The sequence below is a fragment of the Phyllobates terribilis genome, unplaced genomic scaffold (assembly GCF_046119375.1).
Source record: "Phyllobates terribilis strain yellow unplaced genomic scaffold, ASM4611937v1 Scaffold_11__3_contigs__length_659146591, whole genome shotgun sequence".
Classification (NCBI taxonomy): Eukaryota; Metazoa; Chordata; class Amphibia; order Anura; family Dendrobatidae; genus Phyllobates; species Phyllobates terribilis.
In genome coordinates, this window is record NW_027362771.1 from 294,464,980 (window position 1) to 294,489,757 (window position 24,778).

General features: G+C 43.0%; 1 protein-coding gene across 5 annotated transcripts in view; it reads left to right on the forward strand.

The window, feature by feature from the left end:
* The window catches only part of SFMBT2 (Scm like with four mbt domains 2), a 281,711-nt gene that overhangs the window by 108,432 nt on the left and 148,501 nt on the right, over positions 1-24,778 (forward strand). For all 5 annotated transcript variants that reach the window (XM_073652450.1, XM_073652449.1, XM_073652448.1 and 2 more), the window contains one exon: positions 2,255-2,495. In XM_073652450.1, coding sequence (XP_073508551.1) covers positions 2,255-2,495 — 241 coding nt within the window. The remainder of the gene's footprint in view (positions 1-2,254; positions 2,496-24,778) is intronic.

A 24,778-nucleotide genomic window follows, 5' to 3' on the forward strand; every position in this document is an offset into this window, starting at 1 on the left:
TCCCCAATAGGCAGGTAAATGTCCCCAATAGGCAGCATAGGTCCTCAATGGGGACGTAAATGTCTCCAATAGGCAGCATAGGTCCTCAATGGGCAGGTAAACGTCCCCAATAGGCAGCATAGGTCCTCAATAGGCAGACTGTTTCCCCCTTCTAATGCCCTATGCATGCTGTTCCCCCCTTATAATGCCCCATGCAGGCTGTTCCCCCCCTTATAACGCCCCATGCAGGCTGTTCCCCCCTTATAATGCCCCATGCTTTGCTGTTCCCCACTTATAATGCCCCATGCAGGATGTCACCCCCCATATAATGTCCCATGCAGGATGTCCCTTTCTCCCATCATATAATGACCCATGCAAGATATCACTCCCCTGTCTTTATAATGCCCCATGCAGGATGTCACCCCCTATATAATGCCTCATGAAGGATATCACTCCCCTGTCTTTATAATGCCCCATTCAGGATGTCACCCCCCCATGTAATGCCCCATGCTGGATGTAACCCCCAATATAATGCCCCATGCCAGATATCACTCCCCTGTCTTTATAATGCCCCATTCAGGATGTCTCCCCCCCATATAATGCCCCATGCTGGATGTCACCCACACATATAATGCCCCATGCGGCATGTCACCCCCCCGTATAATGCCCCATTCAGGATGTCACCCCCCCATATAATGCCCCATGCAGGATATCACTCCCCTGTCGTTATAATGCACCATGCAGGATATCACCCCCCTCTCTTTATAATGCCCCATGCAGCATGTCACTCCCCCATATAATGCCCCATGCAGGATGTCACCCCCCCATATTATGCCCCATGCAGGATGTCACCCCTAATATTATGCCCCATGCAGGATGTCACCCCTAATATTATGCCCCATGCCTCCATACATTAAAAAAAAAAAAATACTCACCTCACTTCTCACCTTCTGCTGCTGCTCGGGTCCGGACTCCAGCGTCACCGGCGTCTTCCCGCTCTCTGCGCTGCCTGTGACGGCTCAGGGGAGGGCGCGGTGGAAAGATGTCACCGCACCCTCTGACCTGAGACGTCACAGGGAGCGCACAGCAGGAAGACAGCGGATCTGCAGAGGCACGGGGAGAGGTAAGTATCCGGCTGCCGGAGGGAGCAGGCGCTGACACCGCTCTCTTCTGCCCACAGCCCGGCGGGTCGGATAAAAATCCTCCGCGGGCCGCATGTTGCCCGCGGGCCGTAGTGTGAGGACCCCTGCCCTACATGGTATACATCATGCATAGACCCATGTTAAAAAAACATGTAAAAAAGGTGGAATTTATATCTTTTTTGCAGCCACCCACTATTTAGCAAAGCACTCAGTGACTTCCTATGCAGCTTAAAAAAAATTGCCACATAAGCTAAACGTAGAGAACAAACATGGTTGGTATGAACAGAGCCTTAGACATACATGCTAAAACAAGACACTGCTCCCACATTTCATATGTACAAAGCGTTCTTAATGATATGGAGCGACTGACTGACTGTATTATTCTGTGGGGTTAGTAACAAGGACAAACTAATGTTTGTCTCAACACTACTTCATCTTACATGTGCAAATTCTATAATATTATTATTATTATTGGTATTATTATTATATTATGTCCAGTTTTATAAGATTTACTTTTATAAGTATAGGCTGGCTTTATTTCAGTCTTGTCAATGATGTTACTTTTTTTCCAGAAGAAAAATATACAAATTCTGATCCTAGTCCCGGGTCACTTTTACAGTCACATGATATCATATATCCATGTCCTTCATTGGCTTTGTGTGTTCCATGCGCGGACTATGTTTGCATACCATCGCTATTTTTACGCAGTGACCCGGGACTATGTTCTTAAGTGTCTTATTTTGTATGCTTAGTTGATATTAGCAGAATAAACCATTTAAAAGAGTACAATTAGAAGAAAAAAGGTTAATTTCCAGGTATGACTATACCCTTTATTGACCCTTTATTCCTATTTTATGTAACTTTTTAAAATTTTGGAAAATCTCTTTTACACCATTCAACTAGCATCAATTCACAAGAAACATTAAGTGACATTGTCATGTACTAAAGCTGATTAGAAATGGAAAAATAGCACCATGACTAGACAGTAGAGCATAAAATGATCTTTTTGTACAATGTCTTGTGGCTGAATACACTATTTGCTTTAACTAATGCTATTACTTTAGATATGCGTTCATAACTTAATTGTTTCATGTACTGTGGTATGATCCATCTCATTTCTTATCATTTCCAAGGTGGAAATTAGTCTTCAAAGCAGCTTCCAACCAGGAATGAAACTGGAAGTGGCCAATAAAAGTAAACCAGATACTTATTGGGTGGCTACTATCATTACAACATGTGGCCAGCTATTGCTCCTAAGATATTGTGGCTATGGAGAGGACAGAAGAGCCGACTTCTGGTGTGACGTCATGACAGCAGACTTACACCCTGTTGGTTGGTGTACCCAAAACAACAAAGTCCTAATGCCGCCAGATGGTAAGATATCTATCTATATAATATCTATCTATCTATCTATCTATCTATCTATCTATATAATATCTATCTATCTATCTATCTATCTATCTATCTATCTATCTATCTATCCCCCATATCTATCTATCTATCTATATAATAAATATCTATCTATCTATCTATCTATCTAATATCTATCTATCTATCTATCTATCTATCTATCTGTCTGTCTATCTGTCTATCCATCTATCTATCCATCCATCTATCTATCTGTCTATCTATCTATCCATCTATCTATCTATCTATCTATCTATCAATCTATCTGTCTATATATCTATCTATCTCTATCTATCTATCCATCTATCTATCTGTCTCATATCTATCTATCTATCTATCTATCTATCTATCTATTTATCTATATATCTAGCTCTATCTATCTATCTATCTCATATCTATCTATCTATCTATCTATCTATCTATATGTCTGTCTGTCTGTCTATCTGTCTGTCTATCTCATGTCTATCTATCTATCTATCTCGTGTCTATCTATCTTATATCTCTCTATCTGAAAATATTTCACGTATTAATATAAAAAATATTAAATTATTGTTTTTGAAATGTATTAAAGGGGTTGTCTGGTTGCAACATATTGATGACCCGTCCATAGGATAGGACATCAGTATCAGATCAAATCAAAGTGTTTACATCCTTCTGCTTCCAGAGCAATTAACAGCTGATCGGTGGGGGCGCCAGGTGTTGGACCCCATTGATCTGATTTTGCTGATCTATCCTATGAATGTTGTTGTCTGACAGCCCCTTTAACTGTATTATCTACAAAAGTCATGTAGTTAGTTGATATTAGGATACTGAAAACTTCTTAAAGTATTGTACACAAGGGTGCTGCACCCTTAGTCATATCGATAATATAAAAATGATTACGATGACTTTCTGCTGTGGTTTCATTAGGACGATGAATTCCCCTTTTATAGTTCTCTGGTGTCAAAGTTAAAATGTATCTGTATAAGAGCTTCTAAAAACATAGAGAAAAGGCATAAAAGTATAATTCACTGCATTCTTGGTGTGATAGTGATATTATTTTAGAATTATTCTCTGATGTATTTTAGGTTATGACTAAAACTTCATTAGGTTCTTATGTCTGACTTCATGAGTAGTTTTCATTTACTGTAAAAGAACAGGAAAATATTTATTTGTGCTCATATGTCACAGCTAACTGACAATCATTAGGCAACTCTTCTCATTCATTCATTCATTTAGTCTATGTTTGTACATATACATATATGTTCTGCTATAGGAACTACACTGTGTGCCGAATTATTAGGCAAGTTGTATTTTAGAGGATTATTTTTATTATTGATCAACAACTATGTTCTCAATCAACCCAAAAGACTCATAAATATCCAAGCTTGGAGTGTTTTTTTTTTAGATTTGGCCATCTTAGGAGAATATCTGTTTGTGCAGGTAACTATTACTGTGCAGAATTATTAGGCAACTTAATAAAAAACAAATATAATCCCATCTCACTTGTTTATTTTCACCAGGTAAACCAATATCAGTGCACAAAATTTAGAAAAACATTTCTGACATGCAAAAACAAAACCCCCAAAAATTAGTGATCAGTATAGCCACCTTTCTTTATGATGACACTCAACAGCCTTCCATCCATAGATTCTTTCAGTTGCTTGATCTGTTTTCGATCAACATTGCGTGCAGCAGCCACCACAGCCTCCCAGACACTGTTCCGAGAGGTGTACTGTCTTCCCTCCCTGTAGATCTCACATTTTATGATGGACTACAGGTTCTCTATGGGGTTCAGATCAGGTGAACAAGGGGGCCATGTCATTATTTTTTCTTCTTTTAGACCTTTACTGGCCAGCCACGCTGTGGAGTAGTTGGATGCATGTGATGGAGCATTGTCCTGCATGAAAATCATGTTTTTCTTGAACGATACCGACTTCTTCCTGTACCACTCCTTGAAGAAGTTGTCTTCCAGAAACTGGCAGTAGGTCTGGGAGTTGAGCTTCACTCCATCCTCAACCCGAAAAGGTCCCACAAGTTCATCTTTGATGATACCAGCCCATACCAGTACCCCATCTCCACCTTGCTGGCATCTGAGTCGGTGTAGAGCTCTCTGCCCTTTATTGGTCCAGCCTCTAGCCCATCCATCTGGCCCATCAAGAGTCACCCTCATTTCATCAGTCCATAAAACCTTTAAAAAATCAGTCTTAAGATATTTCTTGGCCCATTCTTAACGTTTTATCTTATGTTTCTTGTTCAAAGGTGGTCGTTTTTAAGCCTTCCTTACCTTGGCCATGTTCCTGAGTATCGCACACCTTGTGCTTTTTGCAGCTCTGATATATGGCAAAACTGGTGGCAAATGGCATCTTGGCAGCTTCACGCTTGATTTTCCTCAATTCATGGGCAGTTATTTTGCGCCTTTTTTGGCCAACACGCTTCTTGCGACCCTGTTGGCTATTTGCCATGAAACGCTTGATTGTTCGGTAATCACGCTTCAAAAGTTTGGAAATTTCAAGACTGCTGCATCCCTCTGCAAGACATCTCACAATTTTGGACTTTTCAGAGCCCGTCAAAACTCTCTTCTGACCCATTTTGCCAAAGGAAAGGAAGTTGCATAATAATTAAGCACACCTTATATAGGGTGTTGATGTCATTAGACAACACCCCTCCTCATTACAGAGATTTACTTAATTGGTAGTTGGCTCTCAAGCCTATGCAGCTTGGAGTAGGACAACATGTATAAAAAGTATCAAAGTGATCAAAATACGCATTAGCCTAATAATTCTGCACGCAGTGTAGTAGTCAAAGTGTGCCACAAATGTCTGTATGACTATATAAATATCATAGACAATAAACATGAAAATATATCGTACATCTTTGGCACCAAAGTAAGTTTGCTTTTTCTTCTTCTACAACCCCTGGCAAAAATTATGGAATCACTGGGCTCAGAGGATGTTCATTCAGTTGTTTAATGTTGTTGAAAAAAAGCAGATCACAGACATGGCACAAAACTAAAGTCATTTCAAATGGCAACTTTAGGGCTTTAAGAAACACTAAAAGAAATCAAGATAAAAAATGTGGTACTCAGTAAGGGTAATTTTTTTCAGACCAAGCAGAGGGAAAAAATTATGGAATCACTCAATTCTGAGGAAAAAATTGTGGAATCATAAAAAACAAACACACAAAAGAACACTCCAATACATCACTAGTATTTTGTTGCACCACTTCTGGCTTTAATAACAGCTTGTAGTCTCTGGGGCATGGACTTAATGAGTGACAAACAGTACTCTTCATCAATCTGGCTCCAACTTTCTCTGATTGCTGTTGCCAGATCAGCTTTGCAGGTTGGAGCCTTGTCATGGACTATTTTCTTCAACTTCCACCAAAGATTTTCAATTGGATTGGAATCCGGACTATTTGCAGGCCATGACATTGACCTTATGTGTCTTCTTTCAAGGAATGTTTTCACAGTTTTTGCTCTATGGCAGGATGTATTATCATCTTGAAAAATGATGTCATCATCCCCAAACATCCTTTCAATTGATGGGATAAGAAAACTGTCCAAAATATCAATGTAAACTTGTGCATTTATTGAAGATGTAATGACAGCTATCTCCCCAGTGCCTTTACCTGACATGCGGCCCCTATCATCAATGACTGTAGAAATTTGCATGTTCTCTTCATGCAGTCATCTTTATAAATCTCTTTGGAACAGCACTAAACAAAAGTTCAAGCATCATGACCTTGCCCAATGCAGATTCGCGATTCATCACTGAATATGACTTTCATCCAGTCATCCACAGTCCACGATTGCTTTTCCTTAGCCCATTGTTACCTTGTTTTTTTCTGTTTAGGTGTTAATGATGGCTTATGTTTAGGTTTTCTGTATGTAAATCCCATTTCCTTTAGGCGGTTTCTTATAGTTCAGTCACAGACATTGACTCCAGTTTCTTCCCATTCGTTCCTCATTTGTTTTGTTGTGCATTTCCTGTTTTGGAGACATATTGCTTTAAGTTTCCCGTCTTGACGCTTTGATGTCTTCCTTGGTCTACCAGTCTGTTTGCCTTTAACAACCTTACCATGTTGTTTGTATTTGGTCCAGATTTTAGACACAGCTGACTGTGAACAACCAACATCTTTTGCAACATTGCGTGATGATTTACCTTCTTTTAAGAGTTTGATAATCCTCTCCTTTGATTCAATTGACATCTCTCGTGTTGGAGCCATGATTCATGTCAGTTCACTTGGTGCAACAGCTCTCCAAGGTGTGATCACTCCTTTTTAGATGCTGACTAATGAGCAGATCTAATTTGATGCAGGTGTTAGTTTTGGAAATGAAAATTTACAGGGTGATTCCACAATTTTTTCCCACTGCTTGGTCTGAAAAAAATTACCCTTACCACATTTTTTATCTTGATTTCTTTTAGTGTTTCGTAAAGCCCTAAAGTTGCCTTTTGAAATGACTTTAGTTTTGTGCCATGTCTGTGATCTGCTTTTTTTCAACAACATTAAACAACTGAATGAACATTCTCCGAGCCCAGTGATTCCATAATTTTTGCCAGGGATTGTATATCTAATGGCTAAGGGGTTTTCCTCCTTCACAACTAGGAATCATTGGCAGAAGGCATTTGATTGGCGGAGCGGTCACACATACTCCATGTTGCTTTAGACTATGGGACTGATAGTAGAGTAGGAAGGGGGAGGGGATGACTCAGTGATCAGACAATTGTGTTCTATGCTGCAGATAGGTGACCAATGTTGATTTTCGTTAAACCCCTTTTCATAACTAGGGGAAATTTTGTGCAAAAAAATAAAGTGTAGGAAAAAAAATATATTTTTTTGTATATTTAATTATCTAATAACCCTATAATTAAAAAGATACATAAACTGCATATTCTTCTAGCGTACAATGCTACACTTACGTTTATGCTTAAAATGTATCTTTATGTAATCCAAAACTGTATGACAAAAATACACACTTTCACAAATGTTTGGCGCATAATAAAAGTTAGATTTCAAGGATAAGCTACTTTATGTTCTATGAACAAAAATGGTTTCAATTGAAAAAATATATGCATTGAAGGGACTATAATAAAGTCGTTACATTATTGACATCCCATTAAAATTGGCGACATCCACCAAGAAAAATCTAACATCACTGGTCATCTATTTCAACAATTGTTTTTGTAACTCCCATCTAATTTGAGGAGCTTCCAGGTGACCATCTATATACTTTTTCTGTTATATAGACTCCATAAATAGGGTCTGTGCATTTTGGAAATGAGTGTTAAAAATTCCAAACCCTGTGGATGGGTAGAGTTGTTAATAGGCTCATTGATTTTGTTCCCTTGTTAGATTACACGGCTTTAGGGGAATAATAGAGGTGGGTTCAGTGGTGGCACTCCCACCTATCACAGATTTTGGTATATCCTTTGGAAAGAAATAAAGCAATTCTAAAACAATGTTATCAAGGTGCTGCTTCTCCATTTGCAGATGCAGTTGTGCCTTATAAATATGTATAAGCTGTCAGGCTTCTTTTATGAAGAGGCTCTAAGTAAATCACAGAAAATACTAACACTTTATCTCACATAATCCAACCAGATTGTATGTTCTTCTAATACTAAATTAGAGACGTGTATATTAAAAATAGACAAATCTAGAGAAAGAGATTGGCATAGAAAATTAATTACAAAATTGTACAATAGTGAAATAAAGAAATTTAACTTGTAATTTCCTATGTGATGGTGGCATAACTGAAACCAATATGGAATAGAAATCCAGTTAAATGTTTTGTAGGGCTGGTTAAACATGGACCTGATTGCTTAGTCTAATGACTTAAGTTGACCATTTCACATATGCCTATCATGCAGTTCGTTAGGTTGGACCAGGTCTTCTGACTTGAGCTTGGCCCTTGAACTTGGATGATGTGATAAACTACCTAATATTGGAGCATTTTTCCAGTATTTTCTACTGCCAATGCAGATACATGGAGTCATTGTAATTGTTTAATTGTGTGATAACCTGATCACCACGTGACGAAAACCACAAACATTTTCGGCAAATGTTTGACATATAAATATAATCTTCTGCTCAGCCGATGAGATTACAACATGTAATTGATTCTTATGTAGTTGTGTTACCAACTATGCATTTCAGTTAGCCATATGCCTCTACAGGACTATACTATAGGCTGGGCCACCAGAAACAGAATTTTGTTTCCCGTGCGGTTTGTACAGGATAATGGATTAATAAAAAATGATGTAATTTTTCATTCCAGGAGATGCTGAATGTGGTTTCTGTCAGCTACTATGCAAACTACTGCCCATCGTATCATCTGCAGGAACAACTTATGCAGCATCACATATTCCAGACATGAGTTTCAATTTGAAGCTTCACTTTGGGCTCTTTCTAAAGATTAGATTCATAAACCCTACCCTTCAGTTAACCCCACAGAAAAAGGTTGTGACTGTGGAGGCCACAACTTTATGTTCTTCTGTGAATACCACGTAAATTAAGTAGAGGTATTTAACAATGTACAGTAAGTTGCTAAGACTGGCACATTGTGGCATCATCAATGCAGCGGTGGGACTGAAATATGATCATGGCTGCTGCATTCATGATAGATTGGAGAGGGGAGAATTTAGCAAGAGGAAGACCGATTAGTAGAGAGTTACAGTAGTAATGAATCAGAGAAACAGTAAGGCTGTGTGCCCACGATGCATTGCAGAAACGCTTAAAAAAGGCATGGTAGAAGGCCTGCCATGTTCCCCAATGATAATCCACATGTGCTGTGCACATGCTGCGGAAATTTCCGCTGCGGATTATCATTGCGGAAAAAAAAGCAGCACTACCAATTATTTTGCGGAAGCGCTGCCTTTTCGCCTCCATTGACTTTCATTGGAACGCATGGATTCCGCATCACTGCATCTGTACATGCGGAATCCAAACGTTTCAATGTGCGGATGGTACCCGGGTGTGGAGGAGAGGAGACTCTCCTCCGGACCCTGGTACCATAGAACCTGTAAAAAAAAGAATGAAATAAAATAAAAAATAAACATTATACTTACCTTCTGATGGCCCCCGGTGTGCTTGTCTTCACTTGTCTTCACTTGCCGGCAGCTCGCGGTGGACTGAAGGACCTGCCCTGACGTCTTAGTCATGTGACGGCAGGTCCTTCAGTGTACCGTGAGCTGCCGGCAAGCCAGGACGGAGCGACACCGGGGCCATCGGAAGGTAAGTATATATTTATTCTTTTATTTTTTACCATTCTTTCGGTCACACTATATAAATCCATGCCGTTTGCATGGATTTATATAGTCTGACCAAGTTGACAAGCACTTTCCAAGTGATGCTAAAATCGCTTGGAAAGCGCTTGTCAACCCGCATGCGGAAATGCATGTGAAGAACGATTCACATCCGCATGTCCCTGGCAGGAAAAATGCATGAACAATCCGCGTTTTTTTCTGCCAGGGAGATGCAGAAACGCTCAGGAAGAAATCCTGAGCATTTCTGCATCGTGGGCACATAGCCTAAGAGTGATTTTTGGACCATGAAGTAGATGTTGGTGAAGGTCATGCAAATTTTCTTTGTGGTAGTGCCTACAATACAGTGAACTAACAACCCCAGTTAGATTCAATCAGGGTTCATTAAACATGATGAATGTCCATACATCTACATAATGGCTGTCTGCAGTCATAACGTGTTCAGCCGAACCCTGGCGAAGTTGTCACATCAACATGAAGTTCTGCTCTGTGCACCTGCTGGGATCAATTTTGTGTCGATTTCCTCAGGTTTCTCATAATCCTTCTATAAATGTCCATAACAATGATGGGTGTCTGAACAAAAGGTTTCCTATATCTTTTTTCTTCTGATCATGGATACATCCTGTCTTTCGACACTTCAACACCAAATCAGGCATGCTGCTTTTTGCTGGAACACGAAGATATAAAAAGGTAAGTACGGAAGATATGGAAGATACGGTAATTGACCGGTACAACAATCCTGTGTTTCTGTGAATGTGCCTGTGCATTAAATACTGCATAATCGACATCCTCACTAGAGATGAGCGTTGTTCTACTCGAACTGTTCGCCAATCTCAAATTCGAGCTGCGGCGAACACGAACGATTTCAGAAAAATTCGGCTGTTCGAGGTTATGTTCGATAACTGTTCGTGCACCAAAATCATAACTGGATTTTTTCTCAGTAATGCTGAAAATTAATGTTAATACGCAGTTTGAGTGTACAGCGGGGTGGGGGGAGGGGCAGGGGATGGATCTCTGCAGGAATAATGAAGATCTCCATTTTTTTTTCTCTTTCCCGCATTTGTAGTGGGGAGGTGCAGTCTGTCAGCCTATCAGCAGCGCACACACGGAGCGAACTGCTGTTTTTCACACAAGCAAGGGCATGTGTCATTGGCAGTGTATGTCACATGTCCTTGCCCTATAAGACCAAGCCATTTTCCCCGTCGCCACCATTTTCTCACTGCTGCAGCTGCGTGTTAGACGGCACCGCTGTTGCTGTGTGCGCTATACCTTGTTAATTTCAAGCCAATTTTCGCACAAATCTACAGATAGCTTGGGAGTAGGGAATAGTTGTGATTGCAGTCCTTTTAAGGACTAGGTTACAGCATTTCCTACGACTTTTATCAGGCAGGTCTGTGCTCTTAAATAGATAGATTGTGGGAGTAAAGACTAATTGTAATTGCAGTCCTTTTCAGGACTAGGTTACATCAGTTCCTATCAGTTTTTGCCAGGCAGGTCTGTGCCAGTGCTGTGCAAGTTTTTTTCACAGCATTTGGCTGAATCTAGCAAAGCTAATCCCTTTTGGCCTATTGCAGAGTGTGGTAGTCAGTGGAGTAGCCTATCTGTGTTGCAAGATATACCACCTGTGTATAGAATACCAATTTTTTTACTGCACCTAGTGAAGTAAAATCTTTTGGGCATAGCATCATTCTATTAGTCCATCTATACTGACCTCCATCAGGTTGCAAATTGAATATAATTTTTTTCTGCATCTAGCTCTGAAAAAATATTTGGGCTTCTAGCAGTGTGTGGGACTTGTTCTATTAGTCCATCTATACTGACCTCCATCAGGTTGCAAACTGAATATAATTTTTTTCTGCATCTAGCTCTGAAAAAATATTTGGCCTTCTAGCAGTGTGTGGGACTTTCTCTATTAGGCCATCTATACTGACCTCCATCAGGTTGCAAATTAAAAATAATTTTTATCTGCATCTAGATCTGAAAAAATATTTGGCCTTCTAGCAGTGTGTGGGACTTTCTCTATTAGTCCATCTATACTGACCTCCATCAGGTTGCAAATTAAAAATAATTTTTATCTGCATCTACCTCTGAAAAAATATTTGGGCTTCTAGCTGTGTGTGGGACTTGTTCTATTAGTCCATCTATACTGACCTCCATCAGGTTGCAAACTGAATATAATTTTTTTCTGCATCTAGCTCTGAAAAAATATTTGGCCTTCTAGCAGTGTGTGGGACTTTCTCTATTAGTCCATCTATACTGACCTCCATCAGGTTGCAAACTGAATATATTTTTTTTCTACATCTACCTCTGAAAAAATATTGGGCTTCTAGCTGTGTGTGGGACTTGTTCTATTAATCCATCTATACAGACCTCCATCAGGTTGCAAACTGAATATATTTTTTTTCTGCATCTACCTCTGAAAAAATATTGGGCTTCTAGCTGTGTGTGGGACTTGTTCTATTAATCCATCTATACAGACCTCCATCAGGTTGCAAACTGAATATAATTTTTTTCTGCATCTAGCTCTGAAAAAATAGTTGGCCTTCTAGCAGTGTGTGGGACTTTCTCTATTAGTCCATCTATACTGACCTCCATCAGGTTGCAAATTAAAAATAATTTTTATCTGCATCTAGCTCTGAAAAAATATTTGGCCTTCTAGCAGTGTGTGGGACTTTATTAGTCCATCTATACTGACCTCCATCAGGTTGCAAATTAAAAATAATTTTTATCTGCATCTACCTCTGAAAAAATATTTGGGCTTCTAGCTGTGTGTGGGACTTGTTCAATTAGTCCATCTATACTGACCTCCATCAGGTTGCAAACTGAATATAATTTTTTGTCTGCATCTAGCTCTGAAAAAATATTTGGCCTTCTAGTAGTGTGTGGGACTTTCTCTATTAGTCCATCTATACTGACCTCCATCAGGTTGCAAATTAAAAATAATTTTTATCTGCATCTAGCTCTGAAAAAATATTTGGCCTTCTAGCAGTGTGTGGGACTTTCTCTATTAGTCCATCTATACTGACCTCCATCAGGTTGCAAATTAAAAATAATTTTTATCTGCATCTAGCTCTGAAAAAATATTTGGCCTTCTAGCAGTGTGTGGGACTTTCTCTATTAGTCCATCTATACTGACCTCCATCAGGTTGCAAATTAAAAATAATTTTTATCTGCATCTACCTCTGAAAAAATATTTGGGCTTCTAGCTGTGTGTGGGACTTGTTCTATTAGTCCACCTATACTGACCTCCATCAGGTTGCAAATTCAAAATAATTTTTTGTCTGCATCTAGCTCTGAAAAAATATTTGGCCTTCTAGCAGTGTGTGGGACTTTCTCTATTAGTCCATCTATACTGACCTCCATCAGGTTGCAAACTGAATATATTTTTTTCTGCATCTACCTCTGAAAAAATATTTGGGCTTCTAGCTGTGTGTGGGACTTGTTCTATTAGTCCATCTATACTGACCTCCATCAGGTTGCAAATCGAATATAATTTTTTTCTCCATCTAACCCAGCCAATAGTTTTGGCCTAATACCACAGTTTGGCCACTCAGCTCTGCTCGGTTCCCATCCATTGTTTTTTTGTGCAAACAACTCCAGAGTTGTGAATTAGTTAACCACCAAAATGAGTGGAAAAAGGCCTGCTGCTGGTGGAAAGGGGAATAGGCGTGTTGGGAAGGGGAAAAAAGGTTGTGTCCGTGGGGTAGGTGTTAAAGCAACAGTAACATCTGCAGAAGAAAGACCATCTTCCAGCCAAACTAAAATGTCTACTTCTTTTAGCGGACAATGTGATAAGATCCCTTTCTTACGGCCACGCCAATCGCTACAAATTCCAGATGAGGCACAAAAACAGCAGGTGCTTCAACGGATATCAAGTGCTCCTTTAAGTGGGCTTTCCTCCACATCAACTTCAACATCACAAATACTCCAGTCCTCAAAGGTGTCTCCCCAATCGCACTTGCTTCCTCACAGCTCCCAAATCTCCAGCTGCCTGTCTGAGTATGAGGTAGAACAGATGGTTGAGTCTGCAGAGCTGTTTACTCATACTATAGCCTGGGAATCAGAGGTCGACTCCAGCACTTCTGTGAATCCAGACGAGGAAATGATCTGCACTGATGCCCAGAATCTTTATGAGTCGGATCCAGAACCAGACGCAGAAGGTTCTGACCATAATGTAGACCCTCATTCCCAAACTGTAACTCCTGTTGGTGGAGACAATGAGGAAGACGATGATGAGACTCAAATACCTGATTGGAGCGACAACTTTAGTTTTTTGTCAGGGCAGGAACAGGTTGGCTCTGAGGACGACGGGTGTGATAACGCACAGGGTGATGATGATGAGGTTGGAGATCCCACTTACTGTCAACCCACAGTCAGCCAAGAGATGAGGTCAGCAGAGGAGGTGGAGGAAGATGCTAGTGACGACGAGGTCAGGTTGCGCCTTCCAGGACAGAGACGTAGTACTGGAAGCACGTCAACAACTGCATCCTCAAACACAACTCTGCCTCTCACCACAAGTCGTGGTGGCTCTTCAGGTCGCATGGGTGCTAAGCCTTGCATAGCCTGGGCATTTTTTCAGATCGATAAAGATGACCCAACTCGTGTTATCTGTAACATTTGTCAGCAAAAGCTAAGTAGAGGCCAAAAAATACATAGTTTGAGTACTTCATGCATGAACCGGCACATGGACATGAAGCATAAGTTGCAGTGGGAAGCTCAGTGTGCTACAATGCGGCCTAGCCGGCCGGGCCAACCACCGTCTGCCATATCTTGTGCATCCGCGACCTCTTCATCCTCTGTGACTGGGGGGACAGCAGTCACACCTGTTTTGGGGCGCAGACCTGCCACCTCTTTACCCGCAACAGCCAGCGTGATTGGCAGGTCATCATTTTCTTTGGAGGTGGTAACACCAGCTGGTGTTGAGCGCTGTCCGACATCGATAGCACCACCTTTGGATCAAGGCAACCTAACATGTCTGCCTGCATCTTCCTCACAGACTGGCAGTTTGCCGGGGACACCCTTATCAACCCCGTCTAAGCACAATAGCCAGCCCTCGGTCCCTCAGATGTGGACAAGTAAAAGACCATTTCCTCCTAGCCATGAGAAAGCTAAGAGGTTGAATTTCACCATCTGCAAGCTCTTAGCTACAGAAATGCTGCCTTTCCGCCTGGTGGACACAGAGGATTTTCGAGACCTTATGTCCGTCGCAGTGCCCCAGTACCAGATGCCCAGTGGGCACTACTTCTCAAAGAAAGGTGTGCCTGCGCTCCACCAGCATGTCGCACACAACATCACCGCTTCTTTGAGAAACTCTGTGTGTGACAGGGTGCATTTCACCACAGACACTTGGACGAGTAGGCATGGACAGGGGCGTTACATGTCGCTGACTGGGCACTGGGTAACTATGGTGACAGCAGGACAAGGGGCTGCTGTCCAAGTCTTGCCGTCCCCACGAGTTGTGCGTCAATCCTCTTTATGTCAAAGTTCCTCCACTGCTTCTGCCTCCTCAACCTCCTCTCGGTCTTCCACCTGCACCCAAAGCCTGTCTGGTCATGCCACAAGCTTTCTAACTGCGCAGAAGGGATCCTGCACACCTCCTTACTATGTTGGCAGTAGGGCTCAACGTCATCAGGCGGTTTTTACTTTGAAATGTCTGGGAAATGTGAGTCACACAGCTGAGGAGTTGTGGTCAGCTCTGGAGAACCAATTTCATGAATGGTTGTCTCCACTGGACCTGAAACCAGGGAAGGCCGTGTGCGACAATGCTGCAAACTTGGGTGCGGCCCTTCGCCGGGGCAATGTCACACACGTGCCTTGTATGGCTCACGTGTTGAACCTGGTTGTCCAGCAATTTTTAGCCCACTATCCCAGACTAGATGGCCTTCTGCAGAGGGCACGGTCGCTGTGTGCTCACTTCCGCCGTTCGCATCCCGCAGCTCAGCGACTTACATCTCTACAGAAGTCGTTGGGCCTGCCACTTCACCGGCTAAAATGCGATGTGCCTACCCGGTGGAATTCAACTCTGCACATGTTGCAGCGACTGTGGCAGCACCGACAAGCCCTGGTGCAATACGTTCTGACGTATAGCCTGGGCCAACGAGATCCAGAGGTGGGGCAAATCACGCTGGAGGAGTGGTCTCAGATCAGGGACCTATGCACCCTTCTGCACAGTTTTGAAATGGCGACGAAGATGTTTAGTGCTGACGATGCCATTATCAGCATGACTATTCCGGTGATTTACATGCTGGAGCACATGTTAAACAGAATTCGGAGTCAGGTGGTGGCACAAGAGGAGGTGGAGGAAGTAGAGGAGGAGGAGTTGTATGCGGAAGGGCTAACATCTGCAAGGTCCAGACGGTCGGCAGCACCAAGGCGGCAGGCATGTGAGGGTGGGGGAGATGGTTTTACCAGGGCGCATGGTAGCAGCCAAACTAGTGAGGAAGGTGCAGGAGCCCAGGAAGAAGTGGAGGACGAACTGATGGAAGACTCATCAGATGAGGGAGACCTTGATCACATTTCTGTTGTGCGAGGTTGGGGGGAGAGGACAGAGGAAGGAAGCATGATTGTTACCTCGCCACCAACACAACAGGGACTTGGTGCTCCTGGATGCGCAACACACATGAGTGCCTTCTTGCTGCACTACCTGCAACATGACCCTCGAATTGTGAGAATTAGAAATAATCCTGACTACTGGGTTGCCACACTGTTAGATCCCCGGTACAAAAGTAAATTTGCTGAAATTATTCCTGCCATAGAAAGGGATGCACGCATGCAGGAGTATCCGCAGAGACTGTTGCAGAATCTTACATGTGCTTTTCCACAAAACACCAGTGGTGCACGTAGTGAATCTCACAGTTCCAACTTGCCAACCGTGGGACCGTCAAGTGTTCAGCACTCAAACCGTAACAGAACCACAGTATCTGCTGGTAACATCAATTTTGCGGAATCATTTCACCACTTTTTTAGCCCATCCTTTGCAAGGCCACAGGAGACAAGAAGTCTGACACATAGTCAACGCCTAGAGACGATGGTACAGGAGTATCTCCAAGTAAACATTGAAGCCATGACTGTGTCACTGGACCCTTGCTCTTTTTGGGCTTCCAATCTGGATAAATGGCCGGAGCTAGCCACTTACGCCTTGGAGATCTTGTCATGCCCTGCAGCCAGCGTTCTGTCTGAACGTGTGTTCAGCGCTGCTGGTGGTGTGCTGACAGATAAGCGCACGCGGCTCTCCACTGATAATGTAGACAGACTCACGTTCATAAAGATGAACAAATCATGGATCCGAAACGACTTTTCTACCCCTGTGTCATCCTGGGGAGAGTAAAAGCTTGATGATTGGTTAAAATCACCCTACCAACCGTTTTAAGCTTTCAAATTACTAATCATGTTTATCTGTATCTTGGCTGGAAAATAATTTGGGCTTTGTAGCAGTGTGCAGCACTGATTCTATTAGGCCATCTATAATAAGCTCCACCAGATTTAAAATTACTAATTATGTTTATCTGTATCTTGGCTGGAAAATAATTTGGGCTTTGTAGCAGTGTGCAGCACTGATCCTATTAGGCCATCTATACTAAGCTCCACCAGATTTAAAATTAATAATAATTTTTAGCTGCATCTAGCCCGGAAAATAATTTTGGGGCTCCGAGATGCGCAAGACACATAAGTGCCTTCTTGCTGCACTACCTGCAACATGACCCTCATATTGTCAGAATTCGAAGTAATCATGACTACTGGGTTGCCACACTCTTAGATCCCCCAAACTTTTCGATCAACCTTTTCATTTTAATAAAGACCAAAAAAATGGTCATTTTTGAAATTATAAGCATTAGCAGGTTATTAGAAACTGAAATCAAACAGTTTTCAACTCAAAACTTTATTCTAGGTGATGTTACATTTTCACATAGGACCCCTTGTTCGAAAGGAGCTTCTGAACTCTCTCGTCCATTGAATTTGTCAGGTTTTGGATGGTTTCTGCTTCAATTGTTTTGCATGAGGACAGAATACCCTCCCAGAGGTGTTGCTTAGATGTGAACTGCCTCCCGCCATCATAGACACTCCTTTTGATGATGCTCCAGAGGTTCTGAATGGGGTAGAGGTCAGGGGAGCATGGGGGTCACACCATAAGTTTGTCCCCTTTTATGCCCATATCAGCCAGAGATGCAGATGTTTTATGTGCAGCATGAGATGGTGCATTATCATGCAAAAAAATGATCTTGCTGTGAAATACACGGTTCTTCTTCTTGAACCATGGCAGGAAGTGCTGTTTGAGAAAATCCACATACATTATGGAGTTCATCTTTAGCGCCTTCAGGGATCCTAAAGGGGCCGACAATCTCTCTCCCCATGATTCCAGCCCAAAACATTACTCCACCTCCTCCTTGTTGGCGCTGTAGCCGTGTTTGCGTGGGGTGTCCATCAACCAGCCATCCTCCACTCCATCCATCTGGACCATCGAGCGCTGCACGGCACTCATCCGTGAACAAAACAGTTTTGAAATCAGTCTTCATGTAATGTTTAGCCCACTGGAGCCGTTTCTGCTTGTGTGAAGTGGATAGAGGAGGTCGACAGGATGGCGTATGCACAGCTGCAAACCTCTGAAGGACCCTGCATCTTGTTGTTCGGGGGACGTTGGAGGCACCAGCAGCTTCAAAAACTTGTCTGCTGCTATGACAAGGCTTTTTTGCCGCTGCTCTTTTAACCTGACGTAATTGCCTGTAGGAAAGAGTCCTCAATTTGCCCTTATCAGCACGCACACGTGTGTACTGTGAATCAGCTACATACTTCTTGATTGCCAAGACACTTCATCCTGATCATCGCACAATGTTGATTGTAGTCATGCCTTGACCTAAACACTCCACAATTTGTTGCTTCTCAGCAGCCGACACATCCTTTTTCTTTCCCATTTTGGCAGAAAATGTAGGCTGCTTAATAATGTGAGACAGCCTTCTTAAGTAGTCTTGCCTTTCATTGGACACACCTGCCAAACTAATTAGCACAGGTGTCTGCAATTGCTTACAGTGATATAAAGAGCCCTGACACACATCACCATCAATGAGTTTAACTGACAAACAAACAAATTCTTCCCTTATCACTCCTAAACACTTTTTGCATAATAATTTGGAACACAGTGTACATGTGCTTTTCCACAAAACACCAGTGGTTCACGTAGTGAATCTTACAGTTCTAACTTGCCAACCGTGGTCTGTATGGAGTTGTTCAATAAAGGGCCCAAAATTAAGATAACATAGATGGGAGAGGTCTCTATGAATAGGAATTCCTAAGTATTTGATACCCTGTGAGGGCCAGGCAAAGGGAAAGTTGGACTGGATGGAATCCTATATGGATTTGGGGAGGGAGACATCGAGGGCCTCAGACTTCGCTGCATTGATTTTAAAATTTGACCATGTAACAAAGTGATCTATTTCAGCCATAACAGCATGGATGGATATATGTGATTGAGTGATATATACTAGGACATCATCAGCAAATAGAGAGCACTTGTACTCGGTGCCTCCCACCTCAATCCACCTAATATTGGGGTTATGGCGAATTGATGAGAGCAGGTGCTCCGTCACTAGGATGTATAAGAGAGGGGACAGAGGACATCACTGCCTTGTCCCATTGGTGATTGTGAAAGGTGATGAAAATGTTCTGATGCACCCCTTGGGCCTTGGGACACCCGTAGCCGGACCCTTTTTGGTGGATGCTGGTGGTTGTAGTCTTCGTGGCGGCGACCCGGTTCCGTGGCTCAGGCTGGTCAAACCAGTGGCGGAACTATTTATGTGGTTTTGATGTTTAAATTTCCGACTACGCCACCCGTGGATTGCGGTCAGAGTGAACCGCCGCTGCAGGGCAGACCGCTGAGGCTGGTGTTGTGGGTGCAGCAGAGCGTAGCATAACTCCCCACGGGAGGAGTATAGCCTCAGGGCAGTGTATGCGGAGGATGGGGGTGATGGTGCAGGGCAGCAGCAGTAACGACACGGAGTCAGTGATGCAGTCCAGGGCCTTTACTCACAGTTCTTATTATCCAGACCACGTCTGCAGGTAACGGCTGCCCACGTCGTACTGTGCTCACCAGGTGAGGGGCTCAGACAACTCCCAGATAACTTTGGAGCGCTTCACAGGACCCCCTTTGTGTGTCCTTTGTCTGGCCTTTCTTACCAACCCTTCTGTCCGGCTGCCTCGGGCCTCCTCTTGGTAAACTTGGCGCCAGTTTCCCTGACCCTATGTGGTGCCTTCCTAGCGGGTGTAGCGAGGGGCTGTGCCACATAAAATGTCAGAGCCTCCGGTTTCTAGCTGAGGGTCGTTTCCTGCCTCCACTAGTTTCGGGGACTGGTCTCCCCCTTTGGCCTGACCCCTCCACGCAGGTGGATTCGGGCGTGCGGTGGCGACTCGCCCGTCCGCACCCCTGGGATCCCTTCATTCCTCGTTCCTGGAGCCTTCTCCGCTCCTCTTCCTTCCTTCTCCCTCTTCCAGGCCTGGGCCTCTGTTACTAGGCCCGCCTCCGGAGCAGAGCTCATGCAGAGCCCCTGCTCCCTGCCACTTCTGCTCAGACTTCTCTGCACTGAACTAAGATGGTGCCCACCTTTTATACTCCCTTCTCAATGCACCCAGGAACTGCTTCCTCCCTGCTCCTGCACTACAGGGTTCCCCTTCCTCAGTGTTCCCTCCCCCCACTCCAGCCAGGGACAGGGACTGTCGTGCCCATCTCAGAGGCATATTGGTCGCCCTGCCCCACGGCAATGTGGTGTAATGCATGCAGGTGTCGGGTCCTGATCCACACTCCATCCTTACCTGAGAGTGAGATATCACACCTCTGGGTGAGGTGCAATACCTCTGTAGCAACCGAGCCCTCAGGGTGCTACAGTTCCATTTATCTTCAGCTTAGGTGACGTATTGTGATACAGGGCCGTGATTTTGGCTATAAAAGGGTCCCCTAGACCCCTACCCCAAGCTTTTTAAGAGAATCATATATGGCGTGCCAGGAGACTCTATGGAATGCTTTCTCAGCATCCAACGAGAGTATCTAATTACAAATTTTTAACTGCATCTAGCCCAGGAAATACTTTGTGCCTAGTAGCAGTGTCTGCTAGTCAGCGGATTATCCCGGCTGTTAAGCAAGCTACACCACCTGTAGTTTGGACACTTAATTTTTTCAAAGGAAATGCTTCGGGACCACGGGATACTCAGTGAAGAGCATCAGGAGGCACCCCAAGGCATAGGGGCTGGGACTGGCAGTAGGATGCCTTGCGGTGGACAGCCGAGCTCGATCCTTATAAAAGCTTTTTAACTGCAGCAGCTTTAGTGGACGCTACTGGAGCTGGAATTACGCGGCTGCTGGCATGAGACTTGCCCTCCAATAGATCCTTGTAAATGGATTTAAAGTGTATTCATTCAAATTAGAGAGACAATTTAAATTAAAAAGCTTAGAGCTGCCTCCACCACAGGGGGGCTCGCTCGACCCACCAGCGGACAGGCACCAGTATTGGGAGAGGGGGGCTGGCCGTCAGGGTTCACCGCGGCTCTGACACAAACCCGGCGACACGGAGGTGGCACGGGCAGGAGCGGACTGAACTTGTCGGCTTCTCACTTTTTGGATTTTAGAAGGGCATGACATGCCTATATTTGTGTCTCCCCCTCCTTTTACTCCTCCACCTCTTTCCTTTTTGCATGACTATATGTACTTGTCACTTTTCCATGTGTTAGTTGTGTCTTCTGAGCAGTTTGTCAGCTTTTGGACACCTTTGAAGGTGTTTTCTATGTGTTTCTATGTGTTTTTGTTTGCCTGCCATTGGTTTTAACGGTGTTCGAAGGTGTTCGACGAACAGTTCGACGAACAGTTCGGCGAACACACGGGTGTTCGACGAACCGAACCGAACTCGAACACTACGGGGGTGGCTCAACACTAATCCTCACACGCCACACTATTGCCTACCCTACAGAGCGGGATAAAAACTGTAGCTGGAATAGGGGTCATAGTCAAATCTGGGTCCTGGAGCCAAGAGAGACCAAAAGGTCCCTTTGGCCCATATGAAAAAAACAATACTTTTAAAGACTGTTGCTAGTTGGGGGGTCCTATTGGAAATTTTGCCTTGGGGCCCATGAGTTTTAAGTTACGCCATTGGTAAAGAAAATCACTGACTTGCTGGGACGGATGTGATGGACCTCATTTATTTATTACACAGCATTATCCTGTATGAACTACACAATGGGAATAGTCCATCCTGGCCCACCATTTTTAAAACATATATATATATATATATATATACATACTGAGGTTGAAATAAGTATTGAACACGTCACCAACTGTCTAAGTAAATATATTTCTAAAGGTACAATTGACACGAAATTCTCACCAGATGTTGGTAACAACCCTTACAATCCACAGAGGATCAAACCATAGATGTCCATAAATGAAGTTATGTGTAATAATGAAAAATGACACATGGAAAAAAGTATTAAACACATGAAGAAAGAGAGGTGCAAAAAGCCATGGAAAGTCATGACATCAGCTGAAATCTATCAGTAATTAGAAAGCAATCTTGCCACTTAGTGAACAATAATATCAGCTGGTTAAATTGATGGTCTATAGAAAGGTGTCTTATTACCAAGGTGTCACACAAGAAACATTTCATGATGGTAAAATCAGTGAGTTGTCTGACCTTCGCAGCCTTAGTCTGTGTGCCCACGATGCGTTTTTAATGCGTTTCTGCAGCGTTTTTGCAGCTGCGGAAACGCATTAAAAATGCATGGTAGAAGGGCAGCAATGTTCCCCAATGATAATCCGCATGTGCTTTGCACATGCTGCGGAAATTTCCACTGTGGATTATCATTGCGGAAAAAAACGCAGCACTACCAATTATTTTGCGGAGATGCTGCGTTTTCGCCGCCATTGACTTGCATTAGAACGCTCCAGATCCGCAAGACTGCATCTGTGCTTGCATTATTGACGCGTTCTAATGTGCGGATGGTACCCGGCTGTAGAGGAGAGGAGACTCTCCTCCACACCCAGGTACCATTAAAAGCTGTAAAAAAAAGAATAAAATAAAAAATAAATATATACTTACCTTCTGGCGGTCCGTGCTGCGCTCCTCTTGCTTCCCGGCACTTCGCGGTGGATTGAAGGACCTGCGCAGACGTCAGAGTCATGTGACGGGTCACGCGACGCTGACGTCGGCAGGTGTTTCAATCCATCACTGCCGGCAAGGGAGAACGGAGTGAGCAGGACACCGGGGGCCATCGGAGGGTAAGTATACATTTATTTTTTTATTTTTACCACTCCCTCGGGTCACACTATATAAATCCATGCAGTTTGCATGGATTTATATAGTGTGACCTAGTTGTCACAAGCACTTTCCAAGTGATGCTAATCGCTTGGAAAGCGCTTGTCAATCCGCATGCAGAAATGTGAGTGAATAACGCTCCATTTCCGCATGTCCCTGGCAGGAAAACGCATGTACAATCCGCATGTACAATCCGCATGTACAATCCGCATGCGTTTTTTTCTGCCAGGGAGATGCAGAAACGCTCAGGAAAAAATCCTTAGCATTTCTGCATCGTGGGCACATAGCCATATTGTTGTAAAACATACTGATGGCATTGGTTACAGAAGAATTTCTAAACTACTGAAGGTTCCAGTCAGAACAGTCTGAGCCATAATCTGGAAGTGGAAAGAACATTATTTCACCATAAACCGGCCACAACCAGGGGCTCCCAAGATTCCAGACAGAGGAGTGAAAAGAATTATCAGAAGAGTTGTTCATGAGCTAAGGACTTCATTTAGAGAGGTACAGAGAGGCATCCAATCAGTATTTACAATTACTACAAGTACACTACTACAAAAGTAATGCATTCAACCTCCATGGCCTGTATGCACTCTCACAGCGCAAGACTCCATTGCTGAACAAAAAGCATGTTCAAGCGCGTTTAAAGTTTGCTCAATAACATTTAGAGAAGCCTGTGAAATACTGGGAGAATACAGTCTGGTCAGCTGAGACCAAAATTGAACTCTTTGGATGCCATAATACACACCATGTTTGGAGGCCAAAAGGCACTGCATATCACCCCAAAACCACCATACCAACAATGAAGTTTGGAGGTGGGAACATCATGGTGTGGGGCTGTTTTTCAGCATACGGCACTGGCAAACTTCATTTAATTTTGAGGATGACTTGACAAATGTAACAAGACATTCTTGATAAAAATCTGTTGCCATCTACCAAGATGATGACGCTGAAACAAGAGTAGACATTTCAGAAAGACAATGATCCCAAATACACAGCCAAGGTAACTCAATTTGTTTCAGAGAAAGAAAATAAAGCTGCTAGAATGGCCCAGACATTCACCTGACCTGAATCCAATAGAAAATGTATGTAAGGAACTAAAGCTTAGAGTTCAAAGAACGATCCCACAGAACCTTCAGGATTTGAAGAGTGTTTGTGTGGAAGAATGGACCAAAATCACACCTGAGCAATGCATGTAACTAGTTTCTCCATACAGGAGGCATCTTGAAGCTGTCATCACCAACAAAGGCTTTTGTATGAAGTATTAAATACATTTCAGTAAGTGTGTTCAATACTTTTGTCCTATGTAATTTCTTATTATTAAAAGAGAAAAAAAGGTTTTGGTACAGTGTTAGCTAGCTGTAAAAAGATTGTTTGTTTGTTCTTAGTGGTAGAAACAAAATAATAATCTTGTAGTAATGATATCTTTTAATGGCTAACAAACATAAAATAAGTGATGTTACAAAGCAAGCTTTCGAGACTACTTAGGCTTCATCAGGTATATATACACAAAATGACCAGAGACATAATAAATGTACATTTAGAAAAACAAACCGAGCTCAGAGAATGAATCCTTCATTAGCTTAGATAAGTGGTGTGAAAGTTTTATTGTCCCAGACCTGATGCCCTCACTGTCTCTGGAACAGATTCCTCAGATTTTGTAGTAAATCATAAATCCTTGTGACAGATTTAGTCCTGTGTGGAAGGTATCAAAGACATA